The sequence below is a fragment of the Microtus pennsylvanicus genome, chromosome 2 (assembly GCF_037038515.1).
Source record: "Microtus pennsylvanicus isolate mMicPen1 chromosome 2, mMicPen1.hap1, whole genome shotgun sequence".
Taxonomy (NCBI): domain Eukaryota; kingdom Metazoa; phylum Chordata; class Mammalia; order Rodentia; family Cricetidae; genus Microtus; species Microtus pennsylvanicus.
The window spans coordinates 139,718,362-139,737,360 of NC_134580.1; the positions used below are offsets into that span (position 1 = coordinate 139,718,362).

The following is an 18,999-nucleotide window of genomic DNA, read 5'->3' on the forward strand; positions in this document are numbered from 1 at the left end:
CAAGTCCAAGAGGGTGCATGGCCAACCCGAACGTGGACAGTTTCGTGCGGAGGCCTGGGCTAGCCCGGCCACTGCTCGCGTCCCTCTCGAAGGCAGCGGCCCGGGATTCCAGGAGTTCCGGGAGCGGGCGGGGCCGGGATGGGCCGGGCCGGGTGGCGGCAGAAAGCGGCTAGGCGGCGCTGTGGGCAGCACGCGCCGATCGCCCCTTAAAGCCTCGGGCCGCCCTACTGGATCCCGGGAACCCTCCGTGAACGCACTCGGGACGCTGTGGGTGGAGGCGCGTCCCGGCCTGCGGGGAGGCGCACGGGAGAGGCCGGCCCCCAGCACGTCCCAGGCTGTCGCCGACCGTGGGCGGGGCCTCTGCTGCCACGCCCATTGACACGCCCCCGGGCCCCTCTCCGGCCCTGGACCCAGCTTGGCGCGCTCCCCCCTGGGTGCCATGGCCTCGCGGCTCCTGCACCGGCTGCGACACGCCCTGGCTAGCGATGGCCCCGGGGAGGCGGCGGCAGGCCCCGAGGCCGAGCAGTTCCCTGAAAGCTCCGAGCTGGAGGACGACGACGCCGAGGGCCTGTCCTCCCGCCTTAGCGGCACCCTCAGCTTCACCAGTGCCGAGGATGACCCGGACGACGAAGACGAGGACGACGAGGCGGGCCCCGACTCGCCGCCCTCCGGAGACGGGACGTCGGGAGAAGACGCAGGCGAGTGCGGGAGGACGGAGGCAGGAACCTCGGGGCTCAGTTAGGCCTCCCCGCTGGCCGTGTTCCGAGAGCATCCAGGGGGCTCTGAGTTATCTTCCTGAAACTCTTGACACCTTAAGCGTTTGCAAATACTGTTTGGCTGTGTGACCTTGAGTCACAACCGTGGGAACCACCCATCTCAGGGGTTTTGTGGATATTAAATGCACAGGACCAAGGAAACAAATGCATGGTGTAGTAGCTGCTTTGGGTGGAGATATTTAGCATCTACTGTAAGCCAGGCGCTGGAATAAAGGCCACCTCGCTGGTGTGAATGAGGTCATGGCATTTGTTTACATTAACCCTTGCGCTAGCCCCTTAACACGACTGGTCTTGTGCTTGTGCAGAACGGAGTCCCCCACCTGATGGACAACGGGGCAGTCAACTCCTGGCTCGGCAGCTGCAGGATTTCTGGAAGAAGTCTCGGAACACCCTAGTTCCACAGCGGCTGCTCTTTGAGGTGACCAGCGCCAATGTTGTCAAGGACCCTCCCTCCAAGTACGTGGTGAGTGAGGTTCCAGGGACCCTTAGGCAGTGCAGTCTGCAAGTCTGGTTAAGAGAAAGTAGGGAGCACCACAGCTTTCGGTGGGGTTTTGGCTATGCAGTTATAAATGGCTGTCCTTATTTTATGGAGCTGAGGCAGGACAAGGGAATGGATGTAGCTTGAGCAAGTCCTCAGGTAGCTGTCACTGAGAAAGTGACCTTTAAGAAGCTGCCTCCTGTCACAGCTGGTGTGTGCTGTCCTGTACCCCATGGACTTTTGTCAACTGCAGCAAGACACACACTTGAGACCCAGTTGCAGGGGTCAGGATTAAGGAAATGGCTTTGGATCCAGATCAGCCTCGATTCCCAGGCCACATATTTTATCAGTGGCTTCACTGTGGGTGGGTTCTGGACCCCTGATGGCCCCCAGTTTCCTCGTTTGAACAGTAGGACAGTGTGCAGGATTATAGCAGGGGGTAAATGAGACCAGGCACAAAGAACCCTGGGCATGTCTGGCATTGTGAAATACTAAACTGGTAGCTATATAGTTTCCGATTCCCTAATCTGAAATGCTTGAAAATCCTAAGCATTTGAGTGTCAACATGATGCCACAAGTGGAAAATTCCACATCTAACTTCATGTGATGTGTGCTTAAAATGTAGGCCCATTTAAAAATATTGCATAAGGACTTGAAAGGCTGAGGCAGTAAGGACTGTCACAAGTTCAAAGCTAACCTGGGCTAGAGAGTGAATGCCAAGCCAGGTAAGACAACACACCTAAACACCGCCTCCCCCCCACCTCTCTCTCTCTCTCTCTCTCTCTCTCTCTCTCTCTCTCTCTCTCTCTCTCTCTCTCACACACACACACACACACACACACACACACACACACACGGGCCAAACACCAAGGGGGAATGTAGCTCACTCACTGATACGGCACTTGCCTACCATGCTCTAGAACTGAGCTTTATCCCCTGCTCCCACCCCCAGCCATATAAAACTACCTTCAGAGCTGGCGCAGTTGGGAAGTAGAGCTCCAGGCCAGTCCAGATACATAGCAAGACCAGATTGGGCTACATAAAATCCCGCCTCAAAAAACAAAAATCCCAGACTACTTTTAGGCTATGTGTATAAAGTACAGGAAATGAGTTTTAGGAGCCAGCATGTAATTCTCAGTGGGTAGAATGCTTGCCCACCACTACATAAACTGTGTGGTGGCACACACCTGTGGTCCTGGTGCTTGGAAGGGGGCTGGGGACCAGGAGTTCAAGATCAACTACATAAGCTCCAGGACAGTCTTCTGCAATACATAAGACCCTGTCTCAAAACAATAGTTTTTCATGTACTTTATAGATTTTATATTAGATTTGGGTCTCATTTCTAAGACATCTTATTGTATATATGCAAATATTTCAAATCTGAAATAGCTCTGGTCCCAAGCACTTTGGACGAGGGAAACTCGGCTTGTATTCGTATTTAACTTTGGATGGGAAATGTCAGGCATCCAAGGGCCTGCTGCAGCCTCCTGACCAATCGGTTCTCTAGCCCCATCCCACCTCCAGCACCATCAGGACTAAGGAGCAGTGTGGAGTTAGGCCTAGAGTCCCTGTTTTCCTGGCTGTGAAGTGGAGAGACTGGCCAGGCTTGCTGCCTCTAGGTCTAACCTATCTGAGCTAGCTGGTCCCATCCTGGCGCTGGTCACCCCGAACCCCCCCCCAGGCTTGTCACTTCCCTTCTCTGCACACCCTCCCCCACCTCTGACTCAGCAAGACAGGGGGCCCAGAGCCCTGGGGTCATGGAGCCCTGTCACATATTTGGGTCTCTCCACCCCTCTCTGTTGCTGTTAGTAACAAGGACCACACCCATGGGGTGACTGTGCCACTTTCTGCAGGGACGGATAGATGATGCAGGTTTTATATCTTGTTAAGGATCAAGTCCTTCTGCGTGCTAAGCAGATGCTGTACCACTGAGCTACACACTCCTAGCCCCCGATGGTCCAATCTTAAGTCACAAATGTCCCAGAGCTCTGGGGTAGGCAAGCGGTCATGCACAGGAGTGAGACACCAAGGATCAGTAAACAGAGAGCAGCTCTCTCAGAAAAGAATGGGGGGTGGGGGTTGACTCTGGGGACCTAGGTGGAAAGGTTTAACGAAGAGCAAGGGTCATCTTCCGTCCTGACCTGTGTCTAGAAAATGAAGCCATCTCCTCTGTACAGTGGGCACCCTTGTCTCCATATTTCTTCTCTGGGAAGTCAAGAGCACGGATTTTAGAATCAGTTCTCGGGACCAGTCTTTGTGCCCTCCGCTCCCTCTCCTCCTTGCAGTGCTGTTAATGATGGTTAAGGGGCACCTAACTGGAGAAGTACTTGGTCTATCATGAGATGCGGGGTAAGCGCTCAGGGCAGACCACAGACCAACAGTCACACCGTTAGAGGGGTGGGGAGGTGCAGATGGAACCCATGGCCTCATGCCTGTTAGGAAGTACTCTGCCATCGAGGGGCCACCAAGCACCAACAACTATAACCACTGTTACCTATCTTGGGGGGGGTCACTGTAAGTATCAGGTGAAATAAAGGATATAAAATAGTCTTTGGCAGAAAATTCAAAATAAAAATAGAGGGGAGTAAATATGATAAAAATATGTTGTATACATATATGAAATTTTTAAAGAATAAAAATATTAAGATTTAAAAAATCAACCTAGAGCTGGGTGGTGGTGGTGCACGCCTTTAATCCCAGCACTTGGGAGGCACAGGCAGACAGATCTCTGTGAGTTCGAGGCCAGCCTGGTCTGCAGAGTGAGTTCCAGGACAGACTCCAAAGCTACACAAAGAAACCCTGTCTTGTAAAAAAAAAAAAATGTTGCTAATAGGCCAGGGAAATGGTATTTGTCTGACAACCTGAGTTTGATCCCCAGAACCCATAGTGGAAGGAGAATGACCCCCCAAAGTTGCTCTGACCTCCATATGTTACTGTGGCATATGTGCACAAACATAACACACACACCCATGCCCTTCTCATCGGATACAATTAAAAATAAATAAAAGGTAACTTATCCCACTCTATGCTTAACTTTGGTGGTGGTGGTGGTGTGTACTGAAACGAGGGCCTCATACATGCTTAGGCAAGTGCTTTACCCCTGAGTTATATTCTCAGTCTTCTTTTTAATGTTTGTAAAACAGTATAAACATAATAGTCTCACCAAATGCCTCAGGGTGGTCTTGAACTTACTATGTAACCCAGGCAGCTTTGACCGTTCAATCCTGCCTCAGCCCTGCTTTCATGACATTGTTCATTAAAGGAACCCTCTTTTTCTAAAATAAGTTTAAAGCCATCTTTATGGCACTACTTGTCAAGAAGAGAATTTAAGAAGTATAGAGCTGCCAGGCCAGTGACTCAGACCTGTAACCCCATCTCCTTGGCAGGCTGGGGTCATAAGTTTAAGGCTTGCTTTTGCTACCTAGTGAATTTAAGACAATCTGGGACAATTTAGTGAGACCCTGTCTCACAGCAGGCACACACACATGCTAGGCACGGCGAAGCAGAACTATAATGTGTGAAGAAAAGAGGTTTATGAGGGCGTCCTTTGACACCTCGCATGTTTGAGGCAGCCTGGGCTACATGAGGGCAGGGACTGGAGATACAGCTCAGTAGTAGTAGATGTGTACTAACACGAGCAAAGCCCAGGCCCCAGAAACACACGCGCGCGTGCACACATACACACACACAGTTTGAGGCTGAAGATGCCTCAAATGACCATGCTCGGAAGGGCCCGGGTTCACTAAACCCTGCCTTGACACTGTTCCCTGGAGAGTGCCCTGAACTGAGAGTTCTGGCTTTTTCCTAAAGATAAAGATGAACAGTGTCAGAGAAGCACCAATTTGTGCTTTAGAAAAAGATCAGAAAGGATGAACATGGCAGCACATGACTCTAGTCCCAGCTATCTAGAAGGCTGAGGCAGGAGGTTCACCTGAGCTTAGGAGATCAAAAGCCACCAGGCAATAAATAAAGGGAGACCGCCATCTAAGAAAATAGGAAAGAAAAAGAAGGAAAAGCCATCCCTGGTGCCTTCTTCATGTAATCTCAGCTCTTGGGACTGAGACAAGAGGATCAGATCACCAAGAGTTCGAGGCTAGCCTGGGCTACGGAGGCCCTGGACTCAGTGTATTCCAGAGGACTGGAGGTGTGACTTACTTCGTTGGTAGAGTGCTTGGCTAGCACCCACAGAGCCCTGGCTTCGATCCCCAGCTCCCATCCCTTGGGTGTGGTGGACCCCTGTAGTGTCAGCACTTGGCTGGCTACAGCCAGGAGCACATGAAACTGTCTCAAAAAACAAAAAGCAAAACACAGTCTTGCCTGCAAAACAGCCCAGCGTTTGTCATGGCCTGAAGACCTGAGCTCAGTTCTTAAAACCCATGATGGAAAGAGAGAACTTAATCCTGAAAGGTATCCTCTGACCCCCATTTGTAAACTATGGCATTAAGCTCAGGTATGTGTGCCCAAACACAACAACAACAACAACACACACACACACACACACACACACACACACACACACTAACCCCCCCACCCCTAGGAAAAAAAGAACTAAAGGGACAAGGCATGGTGACAATTCCTTTAGTCATTCCATTCAGGAGGCTGGCCTGTCTGGGCTGCACAGTGAGACTCTTGAGGGCCAAAAAAGAAAGGAAGCAAAGAGAAAGCAGAATCATCGCATCTCCGGCAGTGTTCTCTAGTGTCTGCCACCTAAAGACCTTGAGCACCAAAACTAGGACTTCCCAGACCTGAGCAAACAATGGCCTGGCCTAGGAACTTTTCCCTAGAGCAGTCACCAGCTTTGCCTGAGGTCACCAGAAGGAGGCTGGACTTTGGAGTCCTGGACCAGTGAACTCCTAATTTTGCCACTGTGGCTGTCTGAAGACTTGTCCTTTGGTCTGGTTTGAAAGAGGTTGGTCAGCCGGGCGGTGGTGGTACACACCTTTAATCCCAGCACTCGGGAGGCAGAGGCAGGCGGATCTCTGTGAGTTCGAGACCAGCCTGGTCTACAAGAGCTAGTTCCAGGACAGGCTCCAAAACCATAGAGAAACCCTGTCTCAAAAAACCAAAAAAAAAAAAAAAAAGAGGTTGGTCAGTAATGTGGGGGCAGCTATGTATCCAGAGCGGCACACAGCTCCAAGCTGGCTCTCAGATTGGCTCAAAGGCCCCCAAAATGGCTCTGGGTTTCAGCTCACTCCTGGGTTTCCTTAAGGCTTTCCCAAGAACTAACTCCCTAGGGGCAGGGAGAACTTTCCCAGAAGCAGCAAGCTCCCGATTCTGAAGTTCATTTCTGTCTTTCTTTCCCCTGTGCTGCCTTGGGCCTTGGGTCATTTCAGAGGAGCCTCAGGTAAGATGGAAGTGGGTTCCTGGCCACTGCTCTGCAGCTTCTACCCTCAGAGACAATCCCGGGGAGGAGGTGGGGGGCTGAGGTGGAAAAGCAAAGCCAAGAGTGGAAGGGAGGGAAAGGACCCCCAGATGGTTTATATCAGCCCTGATGTCCACCCTCCCTACAGCTCTACACCCTCGCCGTGATTGGCCCAGGGCCACCAGATCGCCAGCCAGCCCAGATCTCCCGCCGTTACTCGGACTTCGAACGGCTCCACAGAAACCTGCAGCGGCAATTCCGGGGCCCCATGGCTGCCATCTCCTTCCCCCGTAAACGTCTGCGCCGGAACTTTACTGCAGAAACCATTGCCCGCCGTAGCCGGGCCTTTGAACAGTTTTTGGGTCACCTGCAGACAGTGCCCGAGCTCCGCCAAGCCCCAGACCTGCACGACTTCTTCGTGCTGCCCGAGCTGCGGCGAGCACAGAGCCTCACCTGTACTGGCCTTTACCGCGAGGCTCTGGCACTGTGGGCCAACGCCTGGCAGCTGCAGACCCAGCTGGGCACCCCTTCTGGCCCAGACCGCCCCCTGTTGACTCTGGCTGGGTTGGCTGTGTGCCATCAGGAGCTGGAGGATCCTGGGGAAGCACGAGCATGTAGTGAGAAGGCCCTGCAGCTGCTGGGGGACAAGAGACCCCATCCTTTCCTGGCACCCTTTCTAGAGGCCCATGTCCGACTCTCCTGGCGCCTGGGCCTCGACAAACGGCAGACAGAAGCCCAACTTCAGTCCCTACAGGAGGCGGGCCTTACCCCTGTCCCACCCCCCAGCCTCAAGGAGCTGCTTATCAAAGAGGTGCTGGACTAACTTTTATTTGTCTTGCCGCGGCTTCTGGGCGAGGGGCTGCTCCAGGTCAAGGGACTGAGGGCAATAGAGGACACTGAGCAGCCGGGGGCTGAGGAGTTCTGGGAGCCCCTAAAGTAGTTCCCGAGAAAGAGTCTGCAGCAGACTGAGAGGAACTTGGATTTGTGGGGCTGGACTCCAAACAGGCTTTGGTTGGGGTTACCCTAGGATACTACAAGGAGGAAGTTTTGGGGTGGGCTCTTCAGCCTACCACAGCCTGAAGCTGTAGGCAAGGTCAGGATCAGTGTTTCCTGTTTCCTTTTCCTTGGCCTCTACACCAGTAAAACAGCTTGCTGAAGGGCTGGAGTCCTGAAGTTTAGAGACAGAAGGAGGGAAATTAAAGGCCAGCTGCTTCAGTGTTAGCAATCTCTTTATTGAATGTGAGATGCAGGAAGCCCAGCTCTCAACTGTGACTCCTGCCTCAGGAATGGCAGTAGAAAGAGTTCTTTTAACCCCAGGCCAAGCCAGTTATCTTTGACTACAGCTTACTCGCAGACACTTGAGGCTTCAATCGGATCACACCCTCTTGGGCACAGGTCACAGCAAGGACCCCATCCCGACGCCACAGCCGGCCGTACACTAGCCCTCGAGAGCCACCTGTGTGCAAGGAGAAGGGTGAGAACAGCCTCTGCTTTAGCACAGCCTGCTTTGCCCTGGAGGGGTTTGACACAGGGCGGAGCTGCCCCACCTAAGGGCACACTGGAACGTAACTACTCCAAATGCCCCTTTGTGAGCTGTTACAGCCACTTGATGGCCTCAAAGCACTTTCACATAACTGCTCAGTTCCTCTAAAGATCCCAGAGACAACAGTCTCCACAGGCTTGGCCAAGCAGACTGCTGCTTCTCTGGCCACTGGTCAGAAATCCCATTCTTTCCTTTTATGATAAGCAAGTCCTCCCAGCTGGTCATCCACCACCAAGGGAGGGGGTAGTTCAGAGAAGACCCAAGACCATGAGGTATGGCCCCTCTCCCCTTTTCATCTAGAGGTTCTGGCCTGAGTTAGTTACCTTCAGGAAGCTAACTCGAGCTTTCTTTACATACAGCAGGGCCCACGCAGATCTAACTGTAGCCAGAGAACGCGGGGCTTCATTTCTTGTACTGTCTTACAGACAGGGACACTAAAGTGCTCAGAGGCTCAGGCTTGGCCCCGAGGGTCAGGCCAAAGCTGACCGAGTGTCCTAACTTCAAGGTTGTGGACCCTGTTCTGTGCTGCTGGTGGCATCTGAGTAACCCTTTCCTGACTGCAAGGGGTTATTTAAGTTTTGTCCGTTTTATAAAGCAAAGCTTTCCTTTCTTTGACGTGTACTTCATTATAAAAGAGCCAGGGCTCTAACACGAGATATCAATGAGTCTGGGTTTCTCTCAGTTCCCTACAGGAATATCCTTAGAGACCACTGAGTGCCCTGCTCCATCCTGCCAACTCACGGAATCACTCAGGGAGCTCCTTAAAACACAGTTTACAGCTGGGCATGGTGGCATATGCTTCTAATCCCAGCACTTGGGGGGGGCAGAAGCATGTGGATCTCTGTGAGTTCAAGGCCCAGCCTGGTCTACAGAGCAAGTTCCAGGACAGCTCGGGTAGAATGCAATCTGTTTAGAAAAAAGCTCCCTCAAGTGGCAGCATGGTGGTTTACTAGGTGTAGACAGTACTAATATAACCCTATTTATTTAGATGAAAAAAACCAAGCAGCAGGGCATGGTGGCTCCTGCACTTGGGAGGTAGAGGCAGGAGGATCAGGAGTTCCAGGCCAGACTCCACTCTATAAAGAGCTCAAGACAAGCATGGGTTACATAAGACAGGGCTGGGGAGCAGAGATGTGGATCTCAGTAAGTTCTAGGCAAGTCAGAGCTCCATAGTGAAACCTTGCCCCTCCCTGTCAAAACCGAAAGAAAGAAAAGAAAAAGCTTCAGAAAAAAGAAAGGACTTTTCAGGTTCATACACGAAATCTAAAGTGGTTTGGGTACCTGCGCTGGGTCTCTGAGATAAACTCAATCATTCCTGGCATGTAGAATACCTCTGAAGACAACATGAATACCAAGAGAGGCAGCAATGCAAGGACCCTGTACAGCATCCCCAGAAAGTAAGAAAAGGCAGCAACATCTATAAATAAAGCAGGTTCCCTACCACCCCAGAGACACTGACCCACAGGCCCACACTCACCAGCCCAGGGGCTCTCGCACTCATAGAGCATCCAGTGGTCAGCTCGGAATGGGGCATGGAACCACATGGAGTGGTCCAGTGAGACCATGAAGTTCACTTTATACTTGAACTGGTGGGGCAGCAATGCTGTACCCAGGAAGGCGTAGTCAGAGATGTAAGCAGCCACACAGCAGTGCATCTTGATGTCGCCCTCCCCTGCAACAGGTCCCAACCCCATCAGCCCTGGGCTCCTGGCTTTCCAGAGCAGGGTCTGCAGGGAGGTGGGGAGAAAAAGACTACCACACACAAATTCATCATTGTGCAAGGGCACCTGGCCCAGAGTTAGGGCGTGTGTGTAAGGATAAAGGTGGCGGGGAAGAAGAACAGAGGTAAGACAAATGCAAATCCCAAGCCTCTCACTCCAGCCACTCTGTGGTCCTGAAACAGGCATCTTCCAGTTTGCACAAAGACGTCTATGGTCAGCCACTGACCTAGATAAGAACCTCAGCAAGATATCTTGCTTCCCCCAGAAAGGTCCAACAATGGGATTACAGTCACCTCATTATTCTCATGTTAAAGGATAGGGTTCTGGTGAGAAACTGAGCCAAATTCTGCATAACTCAGATTTGGAAATGGGCCAAAAGAGAGAATGGGATACTCAAGCAACAGATGGCAAATGAGTGGCAAGGCCTAGACCCCTGGAGTGTTTCCCTCCAATTCATAGGTCCTCTTACCAATATAGCCCCGGGCTCGCACCCAGAACATCTGTTTGGGCTCCAGTGTCGGCAGCTGGCTCAGCCGGCTGGGTGGGTTCACCATCTTGATCTCAATAGGTACCTCCTGGGCAGCGATTCGGTTCAGCCCCACCTGGTATTTCTTGTGGAGGTTAGGGTCCCTGAAAGTAAAGACAGGGACAAGGAGACCCAAGGAGAGGGAGCGTCTCTGTGCTGCCTCTTCTGGTCCCCACATCTGTCCATAAGGACTTCTGTCCTGCAAAGCTTCCTCATGGAGCTGGCAAAGCAATAGAGTGTTTGATTCCCTTCCTTGTCACTTCAGCCATGCCGTGACATGCAAGTCAGTCATCTCTCTGAGCCTGTTTCCCATTTGAAACAGAAGAGTGGTGTAACCTGTCTTGCAGCGAACAAACGCAGACCTAGGCACCAGCCGGGAGGTGGTGGCACACACCTTTATTCCCAGCACTTGGGAGGCAGAGGCAGGCGGATCTCTGTGAGTTCGAGACCAGCCTGGTCTACAAGAGTTAGTTCCAGGACAGGCTCCAAAACCACAGAGAAATCCTGTCTCAAAAAAAAAAAAAAAAAAAACCCAGGCACCAACCCATTCCTTGCCGGGACTTCACATGTCAAGTATGGTCATCGTTCCAATTGAGAAGAGGCATGAACACAGGAGAATGAAGGATCTGATGTCAGGCAATCTGGACCCACAGTTCATACATCTAACCACGCATTACTGTGAACATGCAGGAGAAGTCTCCCTATGTTATCTGCATTCTCTATCCTAAGCGGTTAGGAGCCCTGTGTGCTGGGGTGACACCATTCCCATGGGCCCACAGTGCTCTTAGCAGGCTCTGCCCTTCCCACCCCGTCTGGTAGACTGTCCTTCTGCACTGTCCACCCTGGCAGCCACTACCACATGAGACAGAACTTGAAATGTGACTTCTGTAACTACAGAACAACACTGATGAAGGGGGTGGCATGGGAGGCGGCTGGGGTAGAGAGCATGCCTCGCATGCACAAAGCCCTGGGGATTTGATCCCTAGCACCACACACAGAAAAGAATTCTATTCATTCTATTTCATTAATTTCACATAGCCTATAGGGTTAGTAGCTGCCTTATTGAGGTGTATACTCCTAAATTCAGGCTCCTTTAACAAGAATACATTATCTTCATTTCTGTGCACACCAAGCCCCAGCTTTATGCTCATCTGTTAGTGGCGTAACTACTCACATAGCACTGCTAAGCGCCTTTATACCTCTATCGCATTTAATCCTCACAGCAGCCTTAGGAGGTGAAAGTTATAATTAGCTCATTTATAACCAAAGATATGGACTCAGAGTAGGCAAGCATTTGCCCAAACTCATACCAATATTAGGGACAGAGCCTAGACTTGAATGCTGGCTATTCAGGCTCCTGAACCCACATCCATCCCACATGCCCTCTTGCTGCCCCAGTGTCCAACACAAGCTACAGGGCCCTTTGGCACAACTCCCTACTTTAACTGCTCCCAACTTCAGATGAAGAATCTAGGGCCTTGAAAGGCTGCTGGATGGGGAACCCCATGGCAGGTAGGCACTAACAGAGGCTACAGTCGTGGTCAGAAGCCATGTGTCCATGTCTGTGTCCAGAGCTCTTCCCCATATTCCAGCCCCCCAGACTTTATTTGTTATGATCTCAATGAGAAATATATGCTACCAGGATAGAGTCAAAATACTTAAAAGACACCAAAGTGAAGAAACTGACCAGTAGGCCATACTCTGCAACAGGGTCCCAGAGGAGAACACTCATCCTGCCAAGCATTAACTCCAAAGCTACTGCATGATAGGCCTGAGGTAGGAGGGGGTCAGTCAGGGGACTGGAGGATATTTATTTACCCAGTAGTTGCAAAAATAGGTTATTGTTGGATTCAAGTACAGAGGATTGAACCCAGGGTCAACTTTAAAAACATTTTGTTTAATTTATTAGGGATGGGTAGGGGACAGTATGCACAAGTTCTACAGTGTGTAAGCAAAGATCAGAGGACAACCTTGTAGAATTGGGTTTCTACTTACACCTTTCTATGGGTCCAAGGGATTGGACTCAGTCCTCAGACTTGTACAGCAGGGACCTTTACCTGCTGAGCCCTCTCTCTGGCCCCAAGCCAATATTTTAATAACAATAAAGCTATCCCATGCCTGTGCTGGCTGCGTGCAAGCTCTGCCTTTTACATTATGACCCAACACACACATGCACATACGCTAGTAAAAACAAGAAACACAACTGAAATTGAAGTTGCAGAGGGCTCTTACCCTCCTTGTACAGTGGACTCCAGGATCTCCTCTTCTGCTTATATATACTATATATAAAATACGTATATTCCTACATGCATATATATTTCTACATACATATGTGTGCATTCAGCATTGGGGTTGAACTTAGAGCCTTGGGTACACTTAGCACATGCTCTATCAGAGAGTATTCCCTCTCAAGCCCCCCATGTATATAAAATTTTTAAATAGTTTGTATTTACTTTATGTGTATCAGTGTTTATCTACATATATTATGTGTGCCACAGTTGTGTTTGGTGCCCATGAAAGCTAGAAGGGGATGTCAAAGCCTTTGGAACTGGAATTAGAGGTGGCTATGAGTCACCCTGTGGGCCCTCTGCAAAAGTAGCACATGCTCTTAATGGCTGAGCCATCTTCTCAGCCCACCCTCATTTTTTTTGAGAAAAGGTCTCACTATGTAGCCCTAGCTAACCCAGGAATCGCAGAGATCCACCTGTCTCTGTCTCCCAAGTGCTGGGATCTGGTTTATACTTTTATTACATAGTCAACACCCACTTAGGGGCTCACGAACCACTTAGGAGTAGGAGTCAGAGTTTGAAAACACACTCCTGGGTGGTGGTGGTACATACTACCGAGTAGTCCCAGCACTTAGGAGGCAAAGGCAGGCAGATCTCTGAGTTCGAGGCCAGCCTTGTCTACAAAGTGAGTTCCAGGACAGCCAGGGTTACACAGAGAAAACAGTCGCAAAAGAAAAAACAGAGAAAAAAACAAAACAAAAACAAAACCACTGCCCTGGGACTGTATGGGAAGAGAAAGGGACAAGAGAGTTAACAAGGGGAAATATAATAATAAAAATACAGTATATACATTCACGCTGGGCAGTGGTGGCACACGCCTTTAATCCCAGCACTTGGGAGGCAGAGACAGGTGGATCTCTGTGAGTTTGAAGTCAGCCTGGTCTACACAGTGAGTTCCAGGAAAGGCTCCAAAGCTACAGAGAAACCCTGTCTTAGGAAAAAAAAATCAGAATGCATCAAAATACAATCATCTAAGTATTGTTTTCTTTTTATTTAAAGACAGACTCTCACTACACAAGACTGGTGGGCTGGCTGGGAACTCCCTATGTAGACTAGGTAGCTTTGAATTCTCACAGATCTGCCTGTCTCTGAAGGCATATAGATCATACCCAGGACCTAATGGTATTTTTACTATAGGTCAAAGTAGTAAATGTTTTAAGGTCTAAGGTGTAGCTTTGAGGTAGAACAGACTTACTAGCACACATGAGACCCCTAGGTTTGATCCCTAGAATCATAAAAACTAAAGAATAAAGAAGTTTGAAAATTCAAAAACAAAACAAAAACAACAAAAAGCCTCCTCTCTGGAGTCCTCATTCTCACCTTAAATACTGGTCGATGAGGGCCTCACGGCCCAGCAGCTCTTCTGGCGGAGGCACAGTGGGCATGGAAAACTGGTGCTGCAGGGGGCTGGGCTGCATCTGCTGGAAGGAAGCCTGGCAGATAAAGATGGCTTTGCCATGCTGCACGGCCTTCACGGAGCGCACTGAGAAACTTGCGCCTGTTCGCGTCCGCTCCACATGGTACAGCACTGGCACCTTTGGGTCCCCTACAGTAGACATAAGGGGACAAGGTGCCCGAGTAAATGCATGGGCCCCATAATCATGACAGTTGATAAACAGACACCTCTGTTCTCGTCCTCAGTTTCTGCTGCTGTCATTTTGAGACAGGGTTTCCTTCTATAGCCTAGGTCTGGGACTCAGGGCAACCCCTTGCCTCTGCTTTTCAAGTGCTGGAATGCCCATCTTTTTTTCTTTTTTTTCTCTTTTTTTAAAAGACAGACTTCTCAATATGTTGCTGTCGCTGGCTTTTGGTAGAGACCCAGACAGCGAGTGAGTGACATCTCTACAGTAGAAAACAAGTATAGCGTGCTAGGTGTGCCTGACTGGAGGTTGCGAGCCTGGGGAAGCTGCCGGTGAACCAACCAGAAGGGGGCAGTCTATGGGATTTGTTAGGGACACAGAGCTGTTAGTAATTAACCAAGCCCTTGCTGTTTGGGCCGAAGAGGTCACCCTCACTCATGCTAGGTAAGTGCTTTGCCAACCGAGATACAGAGGACAACTTGCGGGAGTCACTTCTGTTCTACCATGTGGGTCTTGAGGATTTAACTCAGGTCTTCAGGTTTGGTCACCAGTCACCCAATATTTTCTTTTTCTTTCTTTATGTTTGTTTTTTTAAGACAGGATTTCTGTGTAGCCTTGGCTGTCCTGGAACTCGCTCTGTAGACCAAGCTGGCCTGAACTCACAGAGATCTACCTACCTCTGCCTCCCGAATGCTGGGACTAAAGGCATGAGCTACCAGTGACTGGTTAGGCTATATGGAACACAGTGATCCTTAATACTAAGGAAAGAGTATAAAGCAAGTGTTGTTTATTGGTGGTGGGGTATTTTTAAATTGATCATTATTGTGTGTATATGTGACCATATGAGGGGTGGCTTGCCACGGTAAGCATGCTGGGGAGAAAGGACAACTCAATGGTGTTGGTTCTTTTGGGGAGGGGTATAAAGTTTATTTAATGGGTAAGGGGATTCTGGAGTGAAGAGATAGGAGGAGAGAAGAGGGGAAGCTGGGGAGGCAGTGGTTACCTCTTCAGAAGAGGGGTGGAGGGAGGGAGTGGTGTTGGCTCTTTTCTACCTTTCCTTGGGTCCTAGGGATTGAACTTGAGTTACAAGGGCCCTTCTCTGCTGAGTCATCTAGAAGGGCATGTGTCTGCTTTTTGGCAGCGTTCCACTGTTTTGTTTTTTTCTGGTGCTCCTGGGAATTGAGCATAGGGCCTCCTCCTGGGAATTGAGCATAGGGCCTCCACTCTGCAAGCAGCCATGCAACTGCTGATCTACATAACCAGCCCGGACTAAGAGTTTGCAATGAGAACTCCCCTGTATCTGAGCCCAGAGCTTTAAGAGTCTAAAAGATCCTACTGAAATATCTCTAGTCCTACCCCTCCTCTATTTCACCAATGAGACCAATCTCAGCAGAAGGCGATCTCATTCAAGATTCCCCTAGTAATTATTATAAAGCTGAAACTGAATTCTCTACCCACACTGCATAGCTCCTAGCCCGAAAGTTTACAACACTCTGAAGAGTTAGAAGTCTTGACCCTAGAAGAGTATAAAGACTGAAGAAGAAGAAGAAGAAGAAGAAGAAAAAAAAAAAAGACTGAAGAAGAGAGCCATTAGTGCCAAACACTCAAAGAGCCAGAAGCAGGCAGATCTCTGCAAGTTCAAGGGACAGCCTGGTATAAATGGTGAGTTTCAGGCCAGCCAGGTGAGACCCTGTCTCAAAACAGCAACGACAATAACAAAGTGAAGAAGGGAATGGTAAGATGGCTTATCAGTTAGAGCACTTTTTGTTCTTCCAGAGGACCCATGTTTGGTTCCTACCACCTACATGGTGGCTTACAATCCCCTGTAACTGCCAATTTTAGGGCATCCAATGTCCTCTTCTGGCCACCTCAGACAATAGGAAAGCAACATGGTGCATGTAAATTCATTTATGCATATACATATACATTCAAAAATATGCAAATACATTTTTTTTTCTATAAGAGAAGATTGAGTATGGTGGTGCATGCCTTTAATCCCAGGTCTCGAGAAACCGAGGCAAGCAGATCTCTAAGTCCCAGGCCAGCTAGGCACACAGTGAGACTCTGCCTCAAAAAACAAATGAACAAACAAATAGAAGGAATGTAGAAGAGAGCCAGGCCTGGTATCATGAAGGCTGGGGCCACCAGGACTACACAGAACGAGACCCTATCTCAACGGACAACTAAAAACAAAAACCTGGGGTTAAGAGCATTGCCTGCTCTTCCGAAGGTCCTGAGTTCAATTCCCGGCAACCACATGGTGGCTCACAACCATCTGTAATGAGGTCTGGTGCCTCTTCTGGCCTGCAGGCATATAGGCAGACAGAATATTGTTTACATAATAAATAAATAAACATTTTTAAAAAAAAAAAAAGCTACAGGGAAAGGCCCACCAAGACCACATAAGCATTAAGAACGAGAGAACAAGTATTTAGTGGATCTCGAGGAGTATGCTAAGCATCTAGGTTGCTTCCAGACCCATCTCAGCTTCCCCAGTGTTGAGACCACAGACCTGGGCCAACATGATGGGCTCCCTTCCTGCGTTTTTTGGTACTTGAGATGGAACACAGTCCCTTCCATGTGCTAGCCAAGTGCTCTACTACTAAGCTACATCCGCAGCCCCTTAGAGGCCTTTCATGGGATCTTCTCTCTCCCTTCTCCATCTGCTTCTCTGATTCTCCCATTTCTTCCCCTTTCTCTTGAGTTAGTCTTCAAAGCCAGGGAGCAGTGGCTGCTGGCCACCAGGGATGGCTGCAGACAAGGAGCCAGGGTACGGGGTTTACCTGTCCAGACCAGGGAGCAGTGGCTGCTGGGCCACCATGGATGGCTGCAGACAAGGAGCCAGGGTACGGGGTTTACCTGCCCGGACAAAGTAGCAGTGCAGGGAGTGCACGTGGACGTCCTCACTCACAGACTTGGCAGCAGCCACCAGGGCTTGGCCCACAATTTGACCCCCAAAGAGCCGCTGGGAGGTGGGTACCCAGTAATGCCTTCCTCTGTGGGAAGAGGAGAATGAAAAAGACTTGAGGAGCGCTCTGGGTTCCATAAGCCTCAAGTGAAGGGTCTCTCGTGGTTACTTGGGTCCTTTTTGAGAACCCAAGAAAAGCCAAGGGCTCTGCTCTCATAATCTCTGCATAAAACTTCAGTTTTTATGTCTACCCAGGCCCTCTGTGGACTTCAGTCGAGCATAACAAGCTAGCTCCCTAGGTTTACAGCAGCCGTACAGAGTTCCCACAACTCAACCATTCCCAATCCTGGGCAGTTTCAAGTCCAGTTTCTTCCCTTCCCCACACCAGGAAAAGGCAGAGGCCAGAAGATACTTGAGGCCTTGAATGGACACAAGAAACCCAAAAGCAGAGCTGGGACTGGACTGTATGGACGAAGGCTTGCCCCTGGCACTCCTTAACTGGCAAGGTATGAACTGGCTTCAGAGCTAAAAGGGTCCTGAGTCATGCCATCAACTGTCTTAAAAAAAAAAAATAACTGTCCAAGGTCTGAGGTTGTGAAATTTAATACAGATGAACAAATTGGCCTGGCTTTCTAGGTGAAAGGGCCTGCCCAGCGTTGAGTCCAAACACCCAGCCCTGAGGTTATTGTTTTCCATTACAATACATTTTTGAAAACCACTCCTGGCCTAGGGAGCTACAATTACCTAGGTGGAAGAAAGGGAGATCAAAGTTAAGATAGTTTCTGATAAAATCAGAGTGGTGGAGGTCAAAACTGCCACTAAACAGGGGTGGGTAAGGGTGCATTCCTTTGACCCTAGCTCTACCGACTCTTTGCAGAAGCCTGTGAGTTCAAGGCCAGTCTGGTCTACAAAGAGTTCCAAGACAGCTAGGGAGGGCTATATAGAGAGACCCTGTCTCAAAAATAAAACAAAAAGCAACAACAAAAACAAAGACTGTCACTAACCAGCCAGGCATGGTGGTTGGTGCTCTCCTGCCAGCACTCAGGAGGCAAAGGCAGGTGGATCCCTGTGGGTTCCAAGCCAACCTGGTATATGCAGTGAATTCCAGAACAGCCAGGATCATATAGTGACACCCTGTCTCAAAACAAAACAAAACTGTTACAAACCCGTGTCGCGATCACCAACTTCAGTGATGTCTGGGAGAAAGAAACCATACCCCAGGACAAAAAATGACTTACCAAACCCCAGTTAGTGGTGCAGGGACGGGGTGGAGGAAAAAAGGCAGTGAGTTTATTAGAGTTGTGTATTGGTTTTAAAAACCGATCCGCTGTGTACCCTCAGGTAAATCACTGCCCTCGCTAGGTTGATTCTATCAGGCTAAGCTGCCTTGTAGGGTAACCCAGTGCAAGGACGGGTGTCAGGAACACGCCTTCTCCTAACTGCCGCAGAGCTTGCAGCCTGAACAGAACCTCTTAAGCCCAGAAGTGGGGGATCACGGGGGAGCTGCGGCGACCGCGGCTCTCTATACTGCAGCAGGGGTGCGGGCCCGGTTCCGGGTGCCGCCGGCTACCTGAAGAGATCCTCATCTAGCGGCTCCAGGTTGAGCACGCTGGTGACCAGCACACTACGGAGGTCCCCGGAAAGGTCGTCGCCGTCGGCGTCCCCTTGCGCATCCCCCGGGGCTTCTGGCGCTGACATCCTGACCTCTCACTGTGGGCGCGGGGGACACTGCGCTTTGTCAGATACGCGGAAACTTATATAGATGCACAGCGCTTCCGGCAGGTCGCCCCAGTGGCCGGAAATCCCGAAGGCTTCGC

General features: G+C 50.1%; 2 protein-coding genes across 4 annotated transcripts; one reads left to right on the forward strand and one right to left on the reverse strand.

Moving 5' to 3' along the window:
- Nucleotides 1–209: 209 nt before the first annotated feature.
- Nucleotides 210–8,769, forward strand: Snx21 (sorting nexin family member 21). Of its 2 annotated transcripts, none has more exons than XM_075963017.1 (3): nt 210–698; nt 1,082–1,232; nt 6,765–8,769. In XM_075963017.1, the coding sequence occupies exons 1-3, from the start codon at nt 440–442 to the stop codon at nt 6,781–6,783; spliced, it is 429 nt and encodes a 142-aa protein (XP_075819132.1). In that variant the 5' UTR covers nt 210–439; the 3' UTR covers nt 6,784–8,769. The 2 variants fall into 2 exon arrangements, with proteins under 2 accessions (XP_075819132.1, XP_075819131.1); XM_075963016.1 differs by having other exon boundaries at nt 213–698; nt 1,082–1,239.
- Nucleotides 7,828–18,972, reverse strand: Acot8 (acyl-CoA thioesterase 8). Of its 2 annotated transcripts, XM_075963018.1 has the most exons (6): nt 18,753–18,972; nt 17,134–17,270; nt 14,015–14,240; nt 10,350–10,510; nt 9,637–9,831; nt 7,828–8,072 (listed from the first exon to the last, which is right to left on the reverse strand). In XM_075963018.1, exons 1-6 carry the CDS (start codon nt 18,878–18,880, stop codon nt 7,954–7,956), a joined length of 966 nt encoding a protein of 321 aa, XP_075819133.1. In that variant the 5' UTR covers nt 18,881–18,972; the 3' UTR covers nt 7,828–7,953. The 2 variants fall into 2 exon arrangements, with proteins under 2 accessions (XP_075819133.1, XP_075819134.1); XM_075963019.1 differs by lacking the exon at nt 17,134–17,270 and having other exon boundaries at nt 18,753–18,942.
- Nucleotides 18,973–18,999: the final 27 nt, after the last annotated feature.